The sequence below is a fragment of the Pithys albifrons genome, chromosome 2 (genome assembly GCF_047495875.1).
Source record: "Pithys albifrons albifrons isolate INPA30051 chromosome 2, PitAlb_v1, whole genome shotgun sequence".
Lineage (NCBI taxonomy): Eukaryota > Metazoa > Chordata > Aves > Passeriformes > Thamnophilidae > Pithys > Pithys albifrons.
Genome location: NC_092459.1, coordinates 67050121 through 67073047, shown reverse-complemented (window position 1 = coordinate 67073047; position 22927 = coordinate 67050121). Strand labels below are relative to the sequence as shown.

Here is a 22927-nt window from a genome sequence, read left to right as displayed (position 1 = left end):
ATTTGGAAAAATTTCTCACCAGCTTACCTCATAGCTCAGGTTAACTGTCTCCTGCCCCTCCCCCATTTGTGCTTCCAGAGCTGGGAGTCTTTTTGACAATGGGAATTTTACTAAACTTTGGAAACAAAAGTCAGGTGTTTCAGTTTGCATAGGTTTCAACAGCATGAACCACTCCCTGACTGCACTAGCCCTTGCGAGACTACAACCTGCACACCTTTGAGCCACGCTGTCAGCAGCAGGGACAGGACACAGCACACTAGCCAGGCACCTGAAGAAGCCTATCTTTTTAAAAATACCTTCAACTTCAGACACATTCATTTACAAATACCTGTTTATGGATATTATGGATCTAATGGATATGGCAAAGCAAAGGTTAACTTCTGGTGCACTACTCAGTCCAAAATCTGGATGTAGTTTTTGCTAAATGCCTGTCCCACAGATGTGTATAATAGAACAACTTGATTTCTTGCATTTTTGTCCTTGATGATTTAAGAGTTTATAAAGGGAAGATCAAGGAATTTCAAGATCTCTGCTTTCTACTTGACTTTGATTCATTTTTTTTAGGTAGCATGCTTTTTTCTCCTATCTTATGAGACTGTTTTTCATCTGTCCCAAACACACTGAGAACCATTCACATTCAGAACAGAGATCTGATCACCTTCTCCTATGTTCTCCCCATTCTCAGCTCTGTATCCAAAGGACTCTGATAGGGCAAGTTCATCATTGCCAGATCTTTGTTTAGGGTTTCCAGACCAAGCTGTGGATATCTCCAGAACAGACTCCATAGAGATGTGCACTTTCAAATAGTCACTAATAAACATGCCCAGCCTCAGAAGTTACATTATCCACTATGCCAGAAGACTCTAGGAAATCTCTTTAAGTGTGGGTTGAAAAATATATTGTATCGATAGAAGAACATCTGCCTCCACATTAAAGTTGTTAAAGACTATTTAATTTTGAAATAACAAGTCAGCTAATTCTTCAGAGCATATATATGCTCTGGCATTCAGCCTCCCACACCTGACAAGCATAGGTTAAAAGTCATTATCACTGTAAACAGCAAACAGTTGTGCAGGCTTAAAGTAATCACACAATTTGTCAGTTTAAACCCCACTTGAAAATTAGAAGTTCCAGGTTTCTTGTTACTGCATTATAGACAATTTACCATTTTTTAGCTTACTGCTTCAGTTTATCTCTTCTTAAACTGCTTCCACTTCTCTGTTCTGTGGTTCTTTTGTGGTGTGCAAGATGTGACTTTCTTCCACCCTGTAAAATTAACCTTACAGAGACGAAAAAAGAGAATAAGATTAATTACTGTCTGCTGAATTCCTTGAGCCAGACCTCAAGGTTTGATAAACATTAACATCACCACCAGAGAAGGTGTCCCTGATACCTCTGTCTTGGGGAGCAGGAATGAGAGTTGACCCTTTCAGCAGCAAATCAATAGATTAGCTCAGCTGTGCTGCAATACCACAGCTGGAGATGTCAAAGCTGATCTTAAACTAGCAAAAAAAGAACCCCTGATCTGACTCCAGCAACCCCCCACTGGTAGATGGTGTGCTGGTGTTTGCAGTTTCAGTCTGATCAGCCCCACAGAATCACAGGGGCAGTTTAAGAGACCATCTGCAAGCTGCCTTCTAGGTAGTATATCCTCCTCCTTACCCAACACTATTAATTCTTCCTCATCCTTAGTGTATTAAATCCAAGAATGTTTGCTCCTTCTTTCTTCAAGTTCTTGTTAGCCTTACCCTCTACTGCAATGAAATTTATTTTTGTTTATAATGTCATCTGCCCATTTCTTTTTCGGGCATGAGCTAAATCTTCAGATGGTTCAGTCTAGCCTGGTTTGACTGGCTTGCAAGCTTTGCATTATCAGAGAGAGAATTGTTTGGAAATTGGGACTTACTCCATGTTACTCAGACTTTGCATCCCAAAGCCCTCCAAACAAGTTAACTAACCAGCCAGCCAGCAGCAACATATCCCAGAAACAAAGAATCAAACCAAAAAAGCAAATCCCAGAGTTTGTGTAAATCCCGACAGAGAGATTATCTACCATGAGCAGACTGACAAGGAGCTACACTTGAAAGTGTAGCTGCAGCACAAGACAACAGCAAAACGTGCCCAGTGAGCAGATGTGGTGTTTGGGTGACATTAACTCTACTGAGCCCTGGGCTCTTGTACCCCAGATGGCAGATTAATTCTGTGAGGACTTTTGGGCAACCAAGTAACTGCACAAGGGTCCCTGGGGGCTCCTGCATACACAGCCTGGGCTCACAGGGTGTAATGGGAAATTGTGTGGGAGATTATGTAGCAGAGGCTTGCGTGTGTGTGCAGAGGGAGCTCACATGTCTGGGCAGTACAGGCTCTTGTGGAGAACAAAGTATGGCCCCAGGCATCTTTCTGTTCTCCAGTCAGTGAGCAGTTCTTCCTTCTTTATTTTTCCCAAAACCTCTGAAACATAAGGCTATACATGTATCTTAATCCTTTGTGTTATATAAGTTATCTCAAAAATCTCTTCTGTTACCATCCCAGACAGCCAAGAGATTTGCTTGCAGCTACTTTGGGCTATCATAGCCTGTAAATCCACAAATGCTTTAAGCTGCCCTAAGACAGATGTGATACCCAAAGCCTTCCTTTACCCCATGCCATCACTTCAGCTATGCAGGGAAAAGAATCTGGACAGCCATGCTGTGAACTCAAACTGGGAACTGATAGGGTTTTTTTTTTCCCTATCCTTTTTTGGCATAGTTGTGACCCAGATGACATTTTCTGCCATTTGGTTGACCAATTGCACCACAGGTTGTGCTGACACAGAGGGGAGGGCAGAGCAACAGAAGGGAGAAGCCAGGAAGGGCCAGAGCATTCCCCCAGATACACAGCTGGCTACTGCTGCCCTGGGGTGACCTGAAGCACTCAAGGCCTTTGCTGTGTCTTCACCATGCAGCTTAGAGCCAGGTCTTTCTGGGCATCCTTCTGGTACTGTATTCTCCTTGGTTATCTTGACCCTCCTGTCCTCTTTGGCAGATGCTCAGACAGAGAGGGTGTGTGATAAAATCCCTCCTGCTCCTCAGTCCTCCACTGATGATAATTATTGGCATGCCTCACTCTGCTGGGCAGGGGTGAATGACCCTATAACCTTCCTCCTACTTGTACAGCTCTTTGCTCCAAAGTTCTTAATGATTTCTTTCTCTCCAAAGCCTGCCACTGTGCCGTTGATTAACGTCATTGATTTAAAACACAGAGTAATTATTTCTAGCCATCATTTAGACTGGAATGAAGGACTTATTTTTTAAAAAATGAATTTGTACTGAAAACCTGTCCACCTTCCCAACTTCATCTATTGGCTTAGAAATCTTCTCAGATCCTGACTTATAGAAAAGGTTTTGAAAATTCAACTCCTGGTCCTCCAGGAAAAGGATATAGCCTGCTTCTTTATATGTAGCTGTCTTTTCATCCAGCCATGACATCCATACATTGAAACCTGACCTTTTAAGGCCACAAACATTTGAAGAGGAATGTGCTTCTGCCTAGGAAGATGCTACAACTGGAAAGGCAAGAGGATTTGGGATGAGTAGGACACCTTACTGATCTGAATCTACAGAGAGACTAAGTATGCTTACCTCCCCAGCCATCTTGCAGACTGCTAGAGGACTGAGGAGGTGAAAAGCAGGCCAGAAAGTTTGTGGTGTTTCTGAGCTGTCCCTTGGAAGTGCACAGGGAAATCAGCCTGAGTGCTGGAGCAGTAGCTGCTCTTCAGTGTGTGGCAGTATGCATGGGCACATGGTACTAGGCCTCTCCTGTATTAAAACTAAGGGTTATACCTATGTTCTTAAAAATGAGGAGTTGATTCAGGGCTATTACTCCAAGTATTAGCATGATTCTATCATCACTTCTTTTGAATCTTCTCCCCAACTTGTTTCTTTGTCAGCTGTTTCACATGAGATTGCATAAAATCTGGGACTGTGTTATTCTGTATTTTTTTTGGCTGGGGGAATGTGAAAGATTGTTTTACAGCTTGGAAAACATCTAGCAAGGAGGATCTCTGACTGTGGCTTCAGATAGCAGATAACACAGTGTACTGCACTTCAGTTTTTGTGGACATCAGACAAATTCATTCAGTTTGCCTTCGTTTGGGGAGTTTGATTGAGCAGAGAGTAATTTCAGAGCAGAAGGTGAATGCTTCTAGTTTCGCAGCTGTTCAGATATAAAACATTGAAGATAGCAATTTACACTTTCCTGTAATCCTGACACAGCTGTTTGCCTCATGGGATGATTCATTTACCCTTAAGAGAAAAAATAGTGGCAAGAATGACTCTTGCTTCAGATTCTTTATAGTCCTCACTGCAGATTTCAACAGGCCTGTTACCTACCCTGATCTGAATGACTAGCTGGAAGCATTTTTCTGCTTCAAAGAACATAAAGTAAAGCAATTAATGCACTTCTTTCAGGAACCGTCTGCACTGCCACCCTGCTTCCTCTCCCAGTCTCCCTCTTAGTGCACCCAGGGGTTTGTTATAAAGCAGTTCAGACACTTTCATCATGGTATGCCAGCTCCTTATTCAAACACACAGAAGATCCATCCTGCCTCTGGGCTCAGGATACAAATAATCACTCAGTAGGAGTTACCCTGGAGAACAGTAGCCCTAAAATGACGCGTTAATCCTCATATTGTAAAGACAGGCAGGCTACCTAATTTTTTGATAACCAGAGAAATGTACATGAAGTGCCATCACTGCCTGGAAGGCTGGGAGGGGGAAGAGGGCATACCTTGACATAATTAATAATAAAAGAAAAAAAGAAATATGTAGATATCTGGGCACTAATTCCAAATCCTAGCTCTGCAGTATTAGTACACACTACTAGTAAGATAAAGTCAGCCTAAAAGGATACTTCAAGTTGAATGTTTCAAAAGTATTTATTATTATTTATACAGTCAACAATGATTTGATAATTGGAAAATAATTAACTGAAAATAAACCCACTCATGCACTACATTTCTTGCAATTATAAATCTAAATTTCACTGTAAATCCAAATCCAATTCTACTGAAGCACGGACGTTGAGATTTAGAGCTGATTTCTGTAGTGTATATATGTTGTGTATCACCATGTGTGGATAGCCCTTGACCTTGACCAAAAGGCAGACCACTGCTTGGCAGCATTTTAACAGCCTCCTCCAGAATGCAAACCTGGCCAGGCATTTGGGGGTTGCGTACTCTATCACATGTAATATCTGTGTTTGATTTTCACTGAGGAGCACAACTGCAGTCACAGTAGGACAAGAGTTTGCTGTATTTTGAACATGTTTTGAGGCATTTTAATCTGCTTGAGGAAGCAGGTTTCTTTCTTCCTTTCACTCAGCAGGATTTCATAACAAGACCTGAAAATGTCCAAAGCTTGGAGAGCAAAATGCTCTGAACTCACTCCAGAGATACATATTAATAAGAAGAAATACAGAGCAGATGCAACTAAGCAAGCCATAAGCGGCAGCCAACTGCAGCAGCTGACGGATGATGACTGGCAAAGCCTATTGACTCAGAAAGACCCAAGTCTCAAGGAGGGCTCTGAAACAAGTCTTGCACCTTTTCCAGGGTCCCCGAGTAGGGTTCTCTGTGGCTGTGTGCCCTCTGTTGTGCATACAGCACTGCATGTGTGTGAAATACATTAAGAACTGGATTTTTCTCTCAGATAATCAACTGCATGTTGCTACTTGTTTTGCAAAATTACCTCATGTGACTAAATAAAAAGCACAAATGGAATAGAAAGCTCTTACTCTTTCCATTGATGAAAAAACCTGGAAATCTGTAGAAATGTTGGACATTCCATTTAATCAGAAGCTTAATGATCTCTGTAACTTTAATACGGTGTAGGAGAGGGCATGGTAGCTAAGTTCCTAATCATAATCACTTTTAAATTTTCAAATCTCAGAGATCTCATTACACCTGGTAAAGAGTATTATTCTATAGACTTCAAAGTGAGTAGGTTTGCAAAATTGCTCAGCAGAATGTGTTATTTGTGTTTTATTCATAATAACTCAGAAGTCATCTCAAGGCATCTACTGTTCCAAAATGGGCATGCATGTATTCCATGTGTGCTCCCATGCTTTAGTATGCAGGGAGAGGAATGGCTTGTTTCGCTCATGAGCAGCTGTACTGAGTATGTAGTACATGCACATACCATCCATGAATCTGTTGTTTTAAGGTAAACAAAAGTGTGGCAAGCATGCACTATGATTGTGTGATGGTGAGAAATGCTCGATTTTGACTTGCATTTTATTTGCAATACAATGACTTTTTGTTTTGCAGAAATTCATTGATACATTCCATGTGCAAAAAAACCCCAGAGATTTTTGTCAAAGCACACACACGTGTGTGTATATTATTTTTATTGATACTAGGAAAGACAAATGAGAATTTGTATCTGCTTGATAGGGTAAGGAAGAGGAGAAAATGAAGTGGAAACTGTCTTACATTAATGGCCAAAACTGCAATCTGCAATCCTGTATTGAATTACCATTGCAGATAGAGCGCTTAGGAGACTATTCATTTTGTGTCTACCTCAATAAGGCAAATGTTTCCTTGCATAAAAATAAAGTACAATAGTGAAATCACATATAATGAAAGCTAATGACTATTCAGCTAGAGCTCCAAAAGTAACAGAAAGGAAACATTTAGAAAAACAGAGTAGGGGAATAAGAAACAAAGGGAAAAGCAGCAGCTGAGTATGTAATAAAAACTCCACCAACTAAAACTTTTGGTGATACTTTCATAAATAAGATGTGAAAGGCAGATGCTCCTTTTTCATCATTTCATCCTATGTTGAAAATACCAGGGGCAAAGTCCCTCTGACAGCTAGATGCACAGCAGCCCTAGCCATCTGGTATGTAAAGTACATCAAGGCTCAGCAGAGGAAGCAGGAATGAACACCATGAAAACCTGTTTTAAACAGTAGTGTGCTGGAGCCAAGGAGAAATCTATGTGGAAGTTGAGGTGATGAGGAGAAAAGATGGGAAAGCCCTCAGATGTAGGTCAGGCACCTATTGAGTGGTATAGCCACCATGTGTGCACAAGTGTATAACCACTCACTGGGTGTCTTTTTCTTTTCAATCTTTAGGAAGAGGCAGCCAGAGTTCTCGCCCACCAGCCAGTGTCCGTCGGCACATGTGCAGCTTTGAAAAATCCCACACTGCTGTGAATGTGTAAGAGAAGCTGCATGACAAAGAGGGGTTTTACCCCTTGCTTTCTTTTCCTCATTGGTTTATCATGTATAATGATGGGACAAACGTGGTGCATGCCATTAAAGATGGGAAATTTGTTTATGTCCCCTTGTTTCAGACAATGCCTTAAACTAATTGTCCAGATGTGATGAAGAAGACATTGACTATTTTTTCAGGTTTTACACTTTTTTAAGCCTTAATTTTTATTTCTAAATGCCTACAACTTTCCAGATACATCCTCTTTTTTGTACTAATTTTATCTTCCTTTTCTGTTTAGCCAACAGGTTTTTTTCTTTTTTTACAGTTTTGCATAGAGATGACACTATCCTGTATGCTTTAAAGAACAGCCTAGTGGCTGACTCCTGGCAAGACACCTTTGCTGTGCACAGCTCTTGCTAACTGTACTTAGTGAACTGTGGCTGCAGAGCCAGCAGATGGAATACAGAAAAAACTTGTTTGGTGGGATTTGCAGAACAGGGAAATCATGAGCAGGCAAATGAAAATAAAACCATCAGGATTTGGCCTAGGAACAAACAGTATCTTAAAATAATAGCAGAAAATTTTCTTCTAATTTTTGAAAGATGTTCAAATTCTGCATATTCTGCATTCAATCAACAATAGCAAAGTTCAACTTTTCAGAAGCAAGATGTGCAAATGCTGCCCTCTCTGAACAAACACAAACACAAACACAGTGGAGAAAACATGCTGCTGTTCCAGAAACTGAAAGGCCTCACCTCATTTCTTCCAGATCTTTGCTCATTTCCATTTGATAAACTGCAGATGTGAAACAGTCCTGCTCCCTGCCCCAGGGAAGGTTGTGCAGTGACTAGGTGGGAAGCCGCCTGTGATCCACTGACACAGCAGTTTGAGCAGTGCTGCCTGGCTACAGCCAGAGATGCTGTTCCTCTGCTCTAATCAGTGCAAAGCATTCTAGCTCTGTGTATGTCTCTGATAGTCTGTGAGATTTGTGCAAAGTTATCAGTGGTGTTAGTACAATCACATCTACCCCCTGATTTGCAGATCAGAAGAAATCTATAAAGTGCATCATACATTTGGAGCAGTAGAGATGACTTTTACAGGGCTTGTGCAGCAACCAGATTTGACACCCTGAAAGGCAAACTATGCACAGGCAGTGTAAGGAGCAGTACAAACACTTCGTTACTAGCTTCTAGTCAGAACAATATGCCCTTCTTTTCTGAACTGGAACAAGCGCTGCAGATTCCCAGGGCACAGATCACCAATTGTCTGTCTGGAAATTCAAATGGGAGTCCAACACAGACATATTATTAAGAGGCAAAGGTGAATGCAACAACTGATTCTCTTCAAAAAAGCATGGGTGCAAGCTGTGAAACTCCTGAGCACATGGAAGGCTTAATCTCCTGCTTTTTGCATGACAATGCTTGGGATTTTTTTTTTCAGTTTGGGAAAAAAATCCCCATCCACATGAGTTCCTGAGAAACACCTCTGGTGGGACTTCAACCAGTCAATGGGACTACAAATGCTTGTGGCAGCTGCCCGGATAAGAAAAGCTTTAAGAAGTGGTGGAACTTTTCAGACCTGCTGAGCATGAAGTTATTTTGGTTTCCCATCCTTACCCATCAAGCTTCCTTCTTGCTTCAGCCAGGGCTGACGCATTCAGAGCCCTGGCCGTGGCGTACCATGTCCTGAGGAAGGGCATGTCCTCTATCTGCAACCGGCTGCCCAAGCTCCCCATGGCCACAAAGCCCAGTTTGAGCAGTAGAAGCGTGTCTGTCATGTTACCAGTTGCCCAATACCACTGTCTGGTCTCATGCCTCAGTCTCATTCACCAGAATTACAGCAGTTTGCAAATCCATGTTTTCTTGGGAAAACCCTGCTTCACTATTGCAACATGCTAGAAATCATCTATGGTTTCCCTCACTTTCCATTTACAAGCAATTAGATGTAGAGTCTTGAAACTGTCTTGTGTTTTGATGCACACAATACATAGCATCAGGTTTTTTTCACTAATGTTATTCTCCATTCTCCTGATAATCCTGGAGAGGATTAAATACAGAATTGTGAAAATATAGAATAATAAAATTTCATTATCGTATATAAAAACTCAAGAAACAGCTCTGAGTTTCAGGGCTCTTTTCTTCTGAAGCTGCACATTCGTTACCATGGAAACTTTCAGTTACACCCAAAAAACCCACAGGCTTTACAGGCTGCTCTGTCTGCTGCAGCATATTATGGAGAGCTGTATATTACAAACAAGGGGCCTCATGACTAAGCTTCCTGTGGCAACAGGGTAAAGTTTGCACTCAAAATGTTGGCATGTTAAGGCAAGTCTGATGGCTCTTTGAGAACTGTTCAAACTGTTGGGAGTTTATTTTATTCTCAAGTATACCGGAGAATCTGGCAAGTTATAGTGGGAGAAAGACCTCCTTGACTGCTACCTCTGCAAGGGCTGCACACTTTTTGGCAGCAAATATCCAGGGCAAAAGGCTTTTCTGTACATTAGGAATTTATTCCTGGTCTGATACAGCTATTGACTACGAAATATGGATCTTCAGTGTAATTTGTCCCTTTTATAGCTTCATCTAGGGGTCGCAGTTGTGTATCTATATGCCACATGAAATACCCTCCAGTCTTGGTGGTAATGTCTTTGAGATGTTTGAAAAAAACCTTGAATATATGTGGCTATTTTAGTTTTATCTGAGTCTTTTCTCTGGCCCCAGTGTTTTCTGTTGCTGTTCAGTATACAGCTTTCAGCTTATCAATACCTTTCTGGTAAAAAACATGGTGCCCCAAGGAAGTTTCCATCAGAACCAGAGAGGATTACAGAAAGCAAAGAAAAACCTCCAACTATCTTGCAGTCATAGGAAAGACCTCCTGATCTCTGTCCCACAATGCAGTGCTTTTGAGTGGGGAACACAGAATTCATGGGCAATTTTTGTGGTTTTATTATATTCTAAGTTCATTAATTAGTGTTATTCAACAGCAGCTCCATAGCATTTCATTTGATGTAATGTTTTTTGAAGGTTGTTGATCTTCATAGCCTTTCAGTCCTACATACTATTTTGCTTTAGTTGCATCCACCTACACTTTTTCTAAATGAATTTAATTCCAGCACTTTCTTCCTATGTTCCTAAGCTTTCCAGGTCTCCTGGTGCAAAGAATTGTACTTTTCAGTTTTCAGATTCTATTAACTGTGCTCCTTTTTGAGCCTCTCAGAATAAATGCTTCAGTTCAGACATTATCATTGGCTGCACTGTCATATAAATTTATTTGAATGTGCAGCATGAGACATCTTCAGATAGTACAAATGTACTTCTCCATTGATAACAGATAATCTGTGATGATTTACACCATTCTTTTCCATACATTAACTTCATTATCCTTAAAAAAATTACAGAAGTGATTCAATAGGATGAATTAATTCTGAATATTTAGTGGGGTTTATTTATAAATTACAACAAAATAAACAGAAGCTAGTGTCTAGTAAGACTGCTTTTCCATTTCACTTTAATTTGCAGATTTCTTGTCTTCCATTCTTCAACACTGGATGAATTTTCTTGCTGTTCATGACAATTTTTTTATTATCCTGAACTCTTTATTATCTATTAGATTAAGATGTTTTCTCAAAGCAACACATTAGTAGTTATTTGATAATATTTTTCAAAATACCTAATGAACACACAGGTGAACCAAATTTTTTTCACTAATCATTAGAAAGACAACTGAATTGTGACATAGCTTTTATATTTTAGATGAGACTAAAAATTTAGAGTAGTAATTATAATCAGTAGTCAGACTTTCATACTCATAATCAGTGCAACATTGTCACACCTTAGCTGAGCCGAGCAAGTAACACCTGTGATATATGCTGAATTTGTGAGACTTCAGCTACATTGAACTTCAACTACATTAGCATCTCTCTCCACCCCCCAGCCCCCTAAATTCACAGGGGTTTATGAAAGTGCTTATGGATATAAATATTATTGTTGTCTCAAAGTGAAAAAATCTATTTAGGGATATTTGGCTATATCTGAGCTGTTGGATTTGGGATTACTTCCCTGCCCCTAGGACTAGGTATGAGCTGAGCAGCAATCCAGTTCCATGGTAGCACAAGCATAAAGTATGTGCCCCCCCCCCCCCCCCTTCCTCCTGGCTCCAGCTTTCCCCATCTAGGTGACCAGGACATGGAGGTGAGGGGGGCTGACATCTTCTGATCCTGCCCCAAGGCTCTGACCCCAACCTGGAAACCCTGTGGATAGAAACCTGTATCACATCATACAGTACTTCAACTAGACATAACTACTGCATCCACTTTACAGGCTGTATAATATTAACATTTCAATTAAAAAAACCCAAACAAACAACAAAACCAACCAAACAAAAAAAAACACAAAAGAGAAAACAACAACAACAGAAAAACAGTTACTGGTAGGGTCAACGTACATTAGAAAGTCTATATGTAACTCAGATAAAGTACTATTTAACTTTTGCATTTAAGTAACTTATGAAAGAGATGAATATGTTAAATTTACTTGAAATAAGCCAGTGGCAAGACAGAGAGTTAGAAAGGCAGCTCTGGCCTTGTGTTCACTCACAACACCCCTAAGTATCATCAGGTTCTGCCTTGGTGAGACAGCATGACAGGGTTATGCTTTCCTATATTTTGTGTAGCGGTTTCCATCATACATTTAAAGCAGCACTCTAATTTACATAGAATACTGTGTCCCATACCCACAGCAATTTCGTCCAAAGAAAAGGGGGAGTGTGGGGTGGCAGGGAGCAACAAAGAAAACTTAGTTCAGTAATTTAAATTTCCAGAAACACAAGTGGGAGGTTAAACCTTGCTCTAATTATACAGCACCAGAGAAAGCATTGGAGTCATGCTGTGAGAACTGTTCTAAGTTCCTCTTATCAGCAAGACAGAGATTATAGTTTAAAAGGACTAAGGCTGAAATTAGTTTGTGATTCTTTTTCATTTCAGTGACAATATCAGGCAAAAATCCTGAGCATACATTAGATAGGGGCTGCGGTCCACAATGGCTCCCTCACTCATGAGAGAGTGTAGACAAGTTTGACTAACCTAGGTTTAAGAGATGAGTCCCTTGAAGCAATGCTTCAGAGCTTAGGCTTGCAGAAACACACTAACCAGTGTGGCTTGCTCTGCTAATGAGCGGCAGGACTTGCTGCAGCAGCTCTGAGACAAGGGGCTGTTGAGTACAGGGAGATATCACTACCCTGGATTAAAATCAGCTCACTCCTTTAATCAAATTTCATGGCCTTACTGAAATGGAGATGATGATGGAAGAGAACTTGGAGATATAAGCTAAGCACCTGCAGTGTGCTGCAGTGCAGGTACTAGCCTTAAATTTTAAGCTTGTTAGCTTGGGCCCTGGGAACAGCGAGGTGGCAGCAGGACAGTTTTGCTCAGGCTCATTACCACTTCTTATGTGGCTGCAGGGTTGGAGAAAGCTTGTAGTTGGCTAACTGCCTTTCTGTGGGCAAGGCAGAAAGAAATTACTCCACCAGTCCCTAAGATGGCATCCATCAGCAACTGCTATGTGGGATGAGAAAGTTTTGTCCAATGCAGTTTTGAACTGCATCCCCACTGCCTCCAAAAGCTGGCCAGATCTGTGTCAGCACTCAGGATCAGCCCTGTGCATGCTGCATTCTGGAGCCAGCTCTCAGGTGTCTGTAACTGGGTCCCCACCCTGTGAACGTGGGAGCATCATTTGCCAATTGAGCAGTACCTGACACTGACCTCATCTGGTCACTGATAGTTAGGGTTTCTTTTGGACTTAATTTTTGGTGAAAAAGTTGGTAGGCTCTTCTTGGTTTGCATTTTACGTTCATTACTAAGATTGTATTTCACAGAAGGGACTGCCAAGTTACCCCAGTATCCCCAGTCTGGCATTTCAGTTACTACAGTGACTACAAGGAGGTAGGTTGGGACAAAGCATCAGTCTGACAAAGAAAGAATGGTAACATTTATTATTTCTCTTATAACTTCTTCCTCTGGTTAAATGTCATATGCTCTAAATCTTCTATAACATCACCAGGCCTGGCCCAAATGACTGTATCCCTCATCTCAGCAAGCTTAAGATCCTCCCTCAGCTCATGGCCATTTGGAGATCACCACTCTAGCATCCTAAAGGGATGAAACAGGGCACAAAATCTACCAGGTCAAGAAACTACCCTTGCTCTTTTGACTGGAAGGGCTCTTTCTCAAGCACTTTGTTGAACTGTACCTGAAGCCATTTCCCAACTTGTGGGTTCCAGAAGTTAACCTCATCAGAGCACATATCACTCTGATTCAAGTGGTATCAGTTAGGGATTGTTATGCATAAAATGGTCAAGGAAAAAAAAGACAGTCTCAGGCACACAGGACTCAAAGTTGATGTAATTCTCTATGCTCTGGATCCCAGGCTGTAACTTTGCTGGTGCAAGAATCGGAGAGTTACAGAGCAAGTTGGTAACAGATAAATACTGATTAAGTGGTTTGTTCACGTTTGGATATTGCAATCCCAGCATGGTCTAACCACGGCTGTTGACTTGAGCTCAATTAAGTACATTATGGAGAGTGCTATGGAAGAAAGAAGTCAGAAGAGCAGCATTTCAGAGTGAGGGAGAGGGAAATGAACTAAATAGGAGCAAGATCTGAAGACAGAGGTAGTGTGTTCCTTAAAATAGCAGTGCTTGCCTTTGATGCAAAATACAAAATCTTGGGAACAAAATGAGATAGATACTAAACAGATGGCATGAGGAGGGATTTAAAAGTGAGATGATGCACCAGAACTAGATATGAAGAAATAAATTATGCAGAAGTGGACTTAGCATAAAAGGCAGCAGATAAACAGATAAGGAGAAAAGTCCTTTGCGGTATTTTTGAGCTACAGCATCAGCAAAATACAATATAAGAGCACTTGACTTATTTTCCTCTCTACAAGAAGAGACTTGTTTTGAAGTTAAAGCAGACAAAATGTGTTTCTGTGCAAGGAGTTTGCAGATCTTGGCATGTTAAAATTTTATTTTAAAAATCTTTCACACCCAACAGTTACATTCATTTACTTATCTCTATAGCACTTTAAAAAAAAAGTCATACTACGGCTCATTTTGATCAAGGAATGCTTCTAAACCTTCATTCTTATCTTTTCATTGATCATTATAATACAGAGTTTTCATTCTTCAGCTGGAAACTTGTCTGTTTTACTTTCTAGGTTAAAGCTCTAAATCCAAACAACTCCAGGTCCTACCCACTACATGCTTTGGGGAGCTATGAATTTTTTATATTGCCCTTTCTTGTGCCCCAGTTCCCACAGAGGTGGTGAGTCACAGGTTTGGAGTCTGCAGTTGGAGATGAACTTTCCAGCTTGGATCAATCTCAAAAGATTTTACTTTGTTCTCCAGGAATATTTACTGCTCAGCAGAAACATGGCATATGTCATGACATTTCTTTTCTTTTTTTGACAGATTTACAACACTATCAGTGTTGTACCAGTCTCTTCCAGCTATGACAAAGTCAGTCAATTTTTTTTTAATAAAATTCATTTGGCAATTATTTACTCCTTGAAAAAGAGAACTGCTAAAATCTGAGCAAGAAAAAGCAAAATACTTAGAACAATGCTGCAATATTGAAAGGAAAGCTATCTCCCCTGGAGGTGAGGCTGCTCCCACCTGTAGGGCAATCACAGAGTCTGAAATTGAATCCTTTGCTTGCTCCTGGCCCCTGAGGGACAAAACCCTGAGATAAGACTGCTTCTAATAAATCATCTCAGACTTTCTCTGCCTCTGTTTTCCACACAGGTGATGTATATTATAATTTGTCAATGATTGCTGCTGCCTGACCTGCAATTAAGCAGTTGCTTGATCCTCTTAAGCAGTGCTCAGCTCCCTGTCTCACCAGCTGCTAACAAGCTGCCACCCTGTTCTGTGTGCTGCTCCCTTAAGGGGCACAAGGAAATGCAAAAAAACCAACAGTTCCTCAGGGGCAGGTCTGACCCTCAGATCCTCACTCAACCAAACTGCCCAGCGTTTTGATGGGACCCAGCCTGTCCAAGGAGTCGGAGGGTTTGACTCACCATGGTCACGTTGCTGCTTGTTCCTCTACCCACACAAACCAACTGTTTTCAGTCTCAGCGCTTTATCCTGGTTTGTAAATAATCATCACCCAGGAAGAAGTGCATTTGCCTCCTACCTGATGGAGGCCCCAGGAGTCCTTCACTTCTCTGATAGCTATTCTGTTCCTAAATGAAAAAGGGGGAGAGAAAATAAAAAGGAAAGGAGGGGTTAGCAAGAATTCCTCTCTTTACCCAGTATGCCAAAGGCTATGACTGTGGGTTGTTTTTCTTCCAACAGCTTGAAAATGTTTCCTATAAGCTCTAAATCGGGTTTAATTAAAGCTCTTTCTGTGACTTTTCCCCCCCCTCGGTTTTTTCCTTCCCCCCTGCAAGGTGGGGTGAGCAAACTTAGATTCAAAAGGACATAGCTTAAGTCCTCAAATCACAGCCAGCCCTCCCAGAGTCCTTCCCACAGGCTAGCCTTTCCAGGCTGGTTTTAACATGGATATCCATCAGGAAGTAATCACTTTGGGATGAAAATCAAAGTAATTGCTGCTGTTAAAAGACTCTGTTGTTTCCGTATGCAGTTTTTCTGGGAGGACACGAAGACCTGGAGGGGGAGGCTTATTAATAAGGCAAAGCAATCAGTATTTTTGTAGACTTGTTTGTTATACTGCCTGTGTTTGTGTAATGTAAATACAAATAAACCCATCTTTATTTTATTCATAGTTCTAATGGAAAGTCTGTGTCATGGTCTGAACCAGGTGGAAGACAAGATCCCAAAGGGGAACATACATGGCACAGACTCTCAGTGCATGTGAAGAACCAGGAGACAGGGTGCAATCAGACAGCGGTGATCAAACCCCTCACTAAAGACTACCACGGTCAAAGCCTGACTTTTACCGACATCAGCAGTAAGACTCTGTACAATGTGGTGGAGGAAGAAGACAGAGAGCCCCTTCACCTCAACCAGTCCAGCAGCCCCTCCATGGTGGTGCACAGGCGTGTGGCAACGACCCCCCCGCTGCAGGCCACAGCAGAAGAGACCCAACTCTTCTTGCCTGAGCAGTCCCCCAAGAGCCCACCCCTGCAGTCACAGTCACTCATGGACCAGCTGCAAGGAGCAGTCAACAAATTTGCCACCGGCATCCCTGACTTCAATGTTGTCCTCCCCACTCCCGGCTCAGGGAACGGCGTGCGGTCCCCCTACCAGCCACCACCACCACAGCAGCAACCCCTGCAGCCTTTCCAGGTGGCTGCCTTCAGCGAGGAGGCTCTGTCGCCCCCAGCTGAGGAAGCAGAGAGTGAGAAGGTGAAGCTTATTCAGGGATATGTGTATGAGAAAAACACAGAGGAGGAGGAGGACGAGGAGCCAGTGACCAGCAAACTGTCTCTGGAAGACTCTCCGGCACTGACACCCCCGTCCCCTTTCCGGGATTCAGTGGTTTCGGGCAGCTCTGTGCCCAGCTCCCCTGTCTCAGAGTCGGTGCTCTGCACACCCCCAGATGTGACCTATGCCTCTGTCATCCTGAGGGATTATAAGCAAAGCTCATCCACCCTGTAGATGCTGCAAGAAACAAGGCAGGAAGGACTTTGGCAGCTGCCCGCTGGGAGGACTTTAGGAGACAAGTCTCCCAGGGCTGTGGGCAGTGAGAGCAGAGAACAAAGTCACAAATGACAGGGCAAAAATTTCATCCTGCACTTAAATAACTGAAAGGAAACAAAAAGAAAATAATAATGCATTCTGAGGGCTCAAGATTCTCTATCTGTTAAAAATAAAAATAATGTACTTTGGGAAAATGTTAGGAAACCATAACAAAGCACAAATCCAAGAGACAACTTCTATAGCAAAAAAAAAAAATTAATAAAGACACAGGAAAAAAATAAAATCACACTTTGTCACACTCTCTCTTGGCAATGCTTGAAAAGAACTCTGGGAAGTGTGACCTGGAGAAGTCATTAACACAACCTCATGACTGCTGTCTGTCTGCTATGGAAGCAACATACCCAAGGAGCTGGAAGGGTGGAGTGTGGTGAGGGGGAACGAAGCTACTTGTATATGAGACATATATGCATAAATATTTTTTCCTGGTTTCTACAGGTGGCATAACTGTGGAATGTGTCTTGGGGGAGAGGAGCTGAGATAGTGTGAAAGCGCATGACTCTTACTGACTTTTGTCTGCATGATTTGTTCTTCACACTAGGCTGCTTTCGGGGGGATCTGGGCTTTTTTAATGCGGATTGCAAACTGAGTGAGAAATATGATCAAGATGTTTCTGAAGAAAGCCCTCACTGTAGGACTTTAATCTGACAAGGACTTAGAAAAACTGCCCTTTTGTATAAGATTGCAAACCATGTGGCTAAACTGTTACACAATGTTTCCTGTAGCAGAACAATATTTACTGACTATCTTTTCATAAAATAACATAATTTGCCATGTCATTGCATCATTCCTCTGTGTTACTTTGGAATCAAATACATTGCGAAATAGCTGTATACTTAGAGTAACAAGTGCTAACCTGAAAGAAAGGCAATTCCATACTGGGCGTTGTAGAGCTGGCCCCAGACAAGAGAGTGGAGTGAGCATACGTTTGCGTATCTGTATGCGTACATATGGTATGTGTGAAGAGTAATGTCCAATAACTTACCACTGGAAGATTGTCTTATATACTATGAATATTTTTATGTTAAAATCATGTTTTTATATCATGTTGTTACAAATATTCGATAGATCTTTGGAGGTTTGTATGCTGTGCTAACGCATTCTTTTTTCATATACAAGCTGAGACAGCTGTTACCCTTATCTTAGGGTGCTTTGTTTTGCAGATATTTTATGAAGCAGACATATGCTATTACTAAACCAGTGCACTGAGAACTTGTTATTTTACATGTTTGCAGCAAGTGTGGTTAACCAAAAAGAAAAAAAAAAAAAGAAAGGAAAAAGAAAACACAAAAAGAAAAAAGTCTGTTTTGGAAATCTTGCAGGTGAGACAGGAAAAGTAATTAAAGTAATTCAACCATTTCACTGCCTCAGATAGTTAAAAATAAAATCACATCAGGACAGGAAATTTCATCAGTGCTTAATGTGTGCATAAACTCCCAGGTTGTGTTATAGACAGTTCTTTAAACTCATTATGATGTTTAGTTGCATGTTCTTTCCATATGATTTCACTTCTCCTATTTAACATACAATATAGCACCCTAAAGATCACTTCTATGTAGTTGTAGTTCAATCATTTATTATTCCTCCTCCTCTATCTTTCATGTGTTTCCTAGAGATGGACCTAATCCAAAGGTCCCTAATGACTGGCATGATCAAAGTCCAGGTCTAATTGCTGTGGCTTTAACTTAATTATAATGGTTATTACCCTATTTATAAATGTTCTTATTATACATGTGCAGGTCAGGATTTTAGATGCTACGACATTTGCTTGTGCTGCTGAATTCAGCTGAGGTTCTCTCCCATAGATACTTTTTATCCAAAAATATTTTAAAAGAATCTCTTCCTGTTAATACAGTGGCAAAACCTGATTTTAACAATGCTCCATGTGAATATCAGATTTTTTTCCAAATTCAACATAATTCTATTCTTTTTCATGCTTTTCACTTGAATTTTAAGAAGTCCTGTTATTAAGTTCTTCTCTGAAGCCCCAAATCTCATAGTTTTGCCTTGGTTATACAATATTGGTATTGGAAGGTTTAGCTGGTGCTCAAAACCAGATAGAGTCTTTTTTCCTCATCCTCTTTTCACAATGTTTGCTCTTTTCTATATGACTAGTGGCCAATTACTATCATAGTCCTGATGTGGGCAGCATGAAATGACTTTTCCCAAAGACAAGGTTATATCTTTGTCATTATATTGGTGTCTGTATAATGAACTGAATATGCCTGAGGGCCAGTTTGTTGATTTTTTTTTTCTGTTTGGGGCTTTTAGGGGGATATTTGTTTCTTGTTTCTTTTTTTTTTTTAAATGCTGATTGTCCATTAAGATAGTGAAAAAAATACCAGATTTTCTTTGCTGATCACCAAACTGACAATGAATTCTATCTTCTAATAATCATAGTATAAGATCCACTGTGCTTTTTCCAAAAACATATGTTGTCAGTAGACAGAGCTGATACTAGGAAGCCAGTCTTTGAAGAATTGAAATAAATAAAAAAAAGAAACATAATAGATCTGTATCAATGAAGAGATGGCAATGGGGCAAGGTAGTATACTGTTTTCATATCTGTGTGTTTTGAACATATTAAGCACTGATTTTATTACTGCAATGTAATTATATCACAAGTAGGCATTTTCTTGAAATTCAGTATATTAGCTTTTAGTTTGTAATTGTTAAAACTGGAAACATACACATACGTAAATATATCTAAAGAGCAAGAACTCACCTTGTGTATGCAGTTGTATGAGCTATGAAGCTTTCTGTAAAAGTTCTTCCTTTTGGTCTGTCAAACGCTTGATGAAAATGCATTTTTGTCAAAATGATCTTGAAAATGCTGTAAAATAAATATTTTCTATTCATTATTTAAAAATAGAATGCTAAGATTTTTAATTTTTTATTTCCTGAGTAGAAAAAAGTTATGTACAGTAACTAATTGTTCCAGAGATTTTCTGCATCATGAATAAGAGATGATGGGATACTCAAATGGAGGTAGGTATTGATTAGATTGTGGCATGTAGTGAAATGGTGGAGGTTTGGAGGACTTTTGCTTGTAGAACAAACCTCAGGATTTTGGCTTCCTAATAAAAATCATAAGCACCATAGGTATTTATTCAGGCTGACAATTTGTAAAAGAGAATTCAATGGGAAATTACAGGAAAATTTGCTTCCCAAGGACATGGGGAAACGCCAGCCCTTCTTTGGTGGTGTCTGCTTCTTCCATTTGGGAAACTCAAATATGCTTTCTTGCATATTTGAAGTAATATAAGCGAGAAGTAATAGGCATTGATCCATCCCAAGCATTTTGTGCCTCCTACCTTTACAGCTTTTGTACAGAGCAAAGTACTGGGACTCTTGACTCCTGCTCTGTGACTCATAGACACTTGTGGCTTCTTGGTGACTCCTCAACCATTGTGTGCCTCAGGGACATGCTTTTCCTGAAGTGCTGCTGAAGTCTTCAGTCACAAGTGGCAGTAAACATAGAGAATCTAGCTCTTTTTCTCTTTACACTTGTGAATAGGCTTGTTTCTAGTGGCTCCTTGGATTTGATTTGGCCTTGCAAGAGCCCACATCTGATGGTTCAGTTCACCTACAACTACTGCACAGCTGGAATACAGAGAATCGGTGGTAAGTGCCAAAAGTTTGGTCTCTTTGTTCATAGAGATGTTTCTTTTTTAACCCTCCTTTTTTTTTTTTTCAAAATTTATTCTTTTTCTTAATAAAGGTTCTGCTGACCAAGTACATTCAATTACAAAAACATCCTCAGGCCAACACAGCAATTACTGTTACTCCTCTTCCGAGCACCCAGTGCAGTGTTGCACAAGCTAATAAAAAAACCCATCTAAAGTAGCTTTACACTAGGCAAATGGATGAATGGACCAGGACCACAGAGCACCAAAGCATCTTAGCATACTGGAGATTTAGTCTCCAGCCTCCTGCCAAGGACAGTGTTGGCAGCTCCACCAGCCTAGCCCATGCCTGCCCACCCAAACTCTGCTCAGTAAGTCAGGTTTCTGAACCCAAGTTAGTGTGTCATATCCACTTCCCATGGAGTAAGTGGCAACCAAAGGAAAAAGGCAATGGAAATTGGGCCCCTGGAGTTGTATTCATTACTCTTTGGGTTAAAATAGAGAAGCAGTTGCTAATAGCTGTTCTACACATGGTGTGAGTGGCTGTTAAAAATCCTTCTTACATGGGAGTGGGATAAGTGTGGCTTTGCAGATTGTATTGTTGTGGTGTTTTTTTTCCCAAATAATTGAGTCACTAGACACTTGGCAAGTCTTTGCAAATCACTGGGAAGGAGAAGCAGATGCTGTAGTGAATATCAAGGCCTATTTTTATCTGTGTAAGATTCCCAACACAGATATTAGCAAAAAGGAAGATAGGGAATGTCATGCAGCCAAGTGCATGGCACTACCACAGGCCCCATATTTGGACCCGACTCACATTTTAGCAAATCGTTCAAGCTCACAAAGAGAGATAGTAAAAGAGAGCAGGAGTGACCAGCTGCCATTTCCAGTGCTACAGATAAACTGTAGCCAACTCAAAAAAACAATCAAGGTGTTCCTTGCCTTCGCTAATTAAACTACCAGGTCTCAGTAGATCCCACTGCTCCCCACCTCAGAGAGAGGTCAGTCTTTTGTACCAAGTAAGGTAATTTGTTGTCTCCTCAGTTTCAAAAGTGGGCATAAGCAATATATCTCTGCAGAAGCAAAATATCACTGTGAGTTGTGGGTTTGCATAACCAAAAGGCCTCCAGGTAGGTGGAGATGCAGCTGGCACAGATAGCAGTGCAGACAGATAAGAATTTAGGAGTGATATGCATCTATGACATTCAATCCACCCACTTTATTTATTTCACACCGTGCAATATGTAGGTGGCATGAGATCCATTCCCCCACCCACTCCATGGTATGGTGTGTGGGACTCCTACCTCCCTGTGCTGCACTGAGTCTGAACCAGGAACAGATCTGCGAGACTTCCTTGCTGGAAAGGTACCTTGCCTGGAGAACTGGCTCAGGGCAGGTGAGTCTCTGGTCAGTTCCCTCTGACTCCCTGTGTTCCTAACACAGAGTATCTTTGCAATGAACTTTCTCTGCAGGCATCACCTTGGCATGTGGATTTCAATGCCATGGAAGGCCTAGAAATAAGTCAACAGTTTAACTAGAGCTGTTTCCCCTGCTCCCCTCCAACAGCCTGTGGTGAGGTCTCCCCCACTACAGTTAAACAGACCTGCCAACCCAATGGTCATAATCCAGGGGGTGATGAGCTATTGTTCTCTAGAATGTCCAGCAGCACATGCTGCCCAATGCCTGTGCTGTGTGTGCAACCCCCAAGCATGTGCTTGCCAGAAACTTAACCACTGTTTCTTCCTGAGCTGCTGGCACGCAGAGGTCTCAGTGGCACTAAGGGCTCACTGTAGCCTTCACTGTCCTTAATGACTCAAAGAAAGAGTATAAAAAAAAGAGAGTAACTTGCCTTTATCTTGCATGAAAGGCAGGCTGGTCTGTGCTGTGGAGACAGCAGTGTTTCCCTAAAGGCTTCAGCTAGAGTTTGCCTTCTGACAAAGTTGTGACATCTCCTGTGATTTGCATTTTGACAGACCCGAAAAGCTGGCCCTTCATTCTTTAGCTACTATTTTTATGTAACGCTAAAATAGAAAACTGCAGAATTATCGAAGCAAAATGCTTTAATACCACCACTGTGAGTGATGTCTCTCATGGAAGCTGAATCTGAGCAATGTTTTCAGAAACTTACAGTATAGCAGTTTTTTAATGTGCCTTTTGGACTTAAAAATGGACTGAAAATGAGCATCATTTTATTTGGGGAAGGAGGCAAGAACAAGTGTGTTTTCCTGGGATGTATTTTACATATTTTGCTTGAACACTTACATGGAACAATTAAACTGCATTGTTTGGATTTTTTTTTTTGGAGTTTTTTGTGGGAGTGGACTTGGTTTGGGGTTGTTGGGCTTTTTTTCTTTTCTGCTTAATGTCTGGAACACCTAGCAAAATTATTA

General features: G+C 41.1%; 1 protein-coding gene across 1 annotated transcript in view; it reads left to right on the top strand.

Annotated features, from left to right (window-relative positions):
- The window catches only part of GRM1 (glutamate metabotropic receptor 1), a 195390-nt gene extending 175679 nt beyond the window's left edge, over positions 1-19711 (top strand). The window contains exon 9 of the mRNA XM_071549372.1: positions 15978-19711. Coding sequence (XP_071405473.1) covers positions 15978-16812 — 835 coding nt within the window. The 3' untranslated portion in view covers positions 16813-19711. The remainder of the gene's footprint in view (positions 1-15977) is intronic.
- The last annotated feature ends 3216 nt before the right edge of the window (positions 19712-22927 follow it).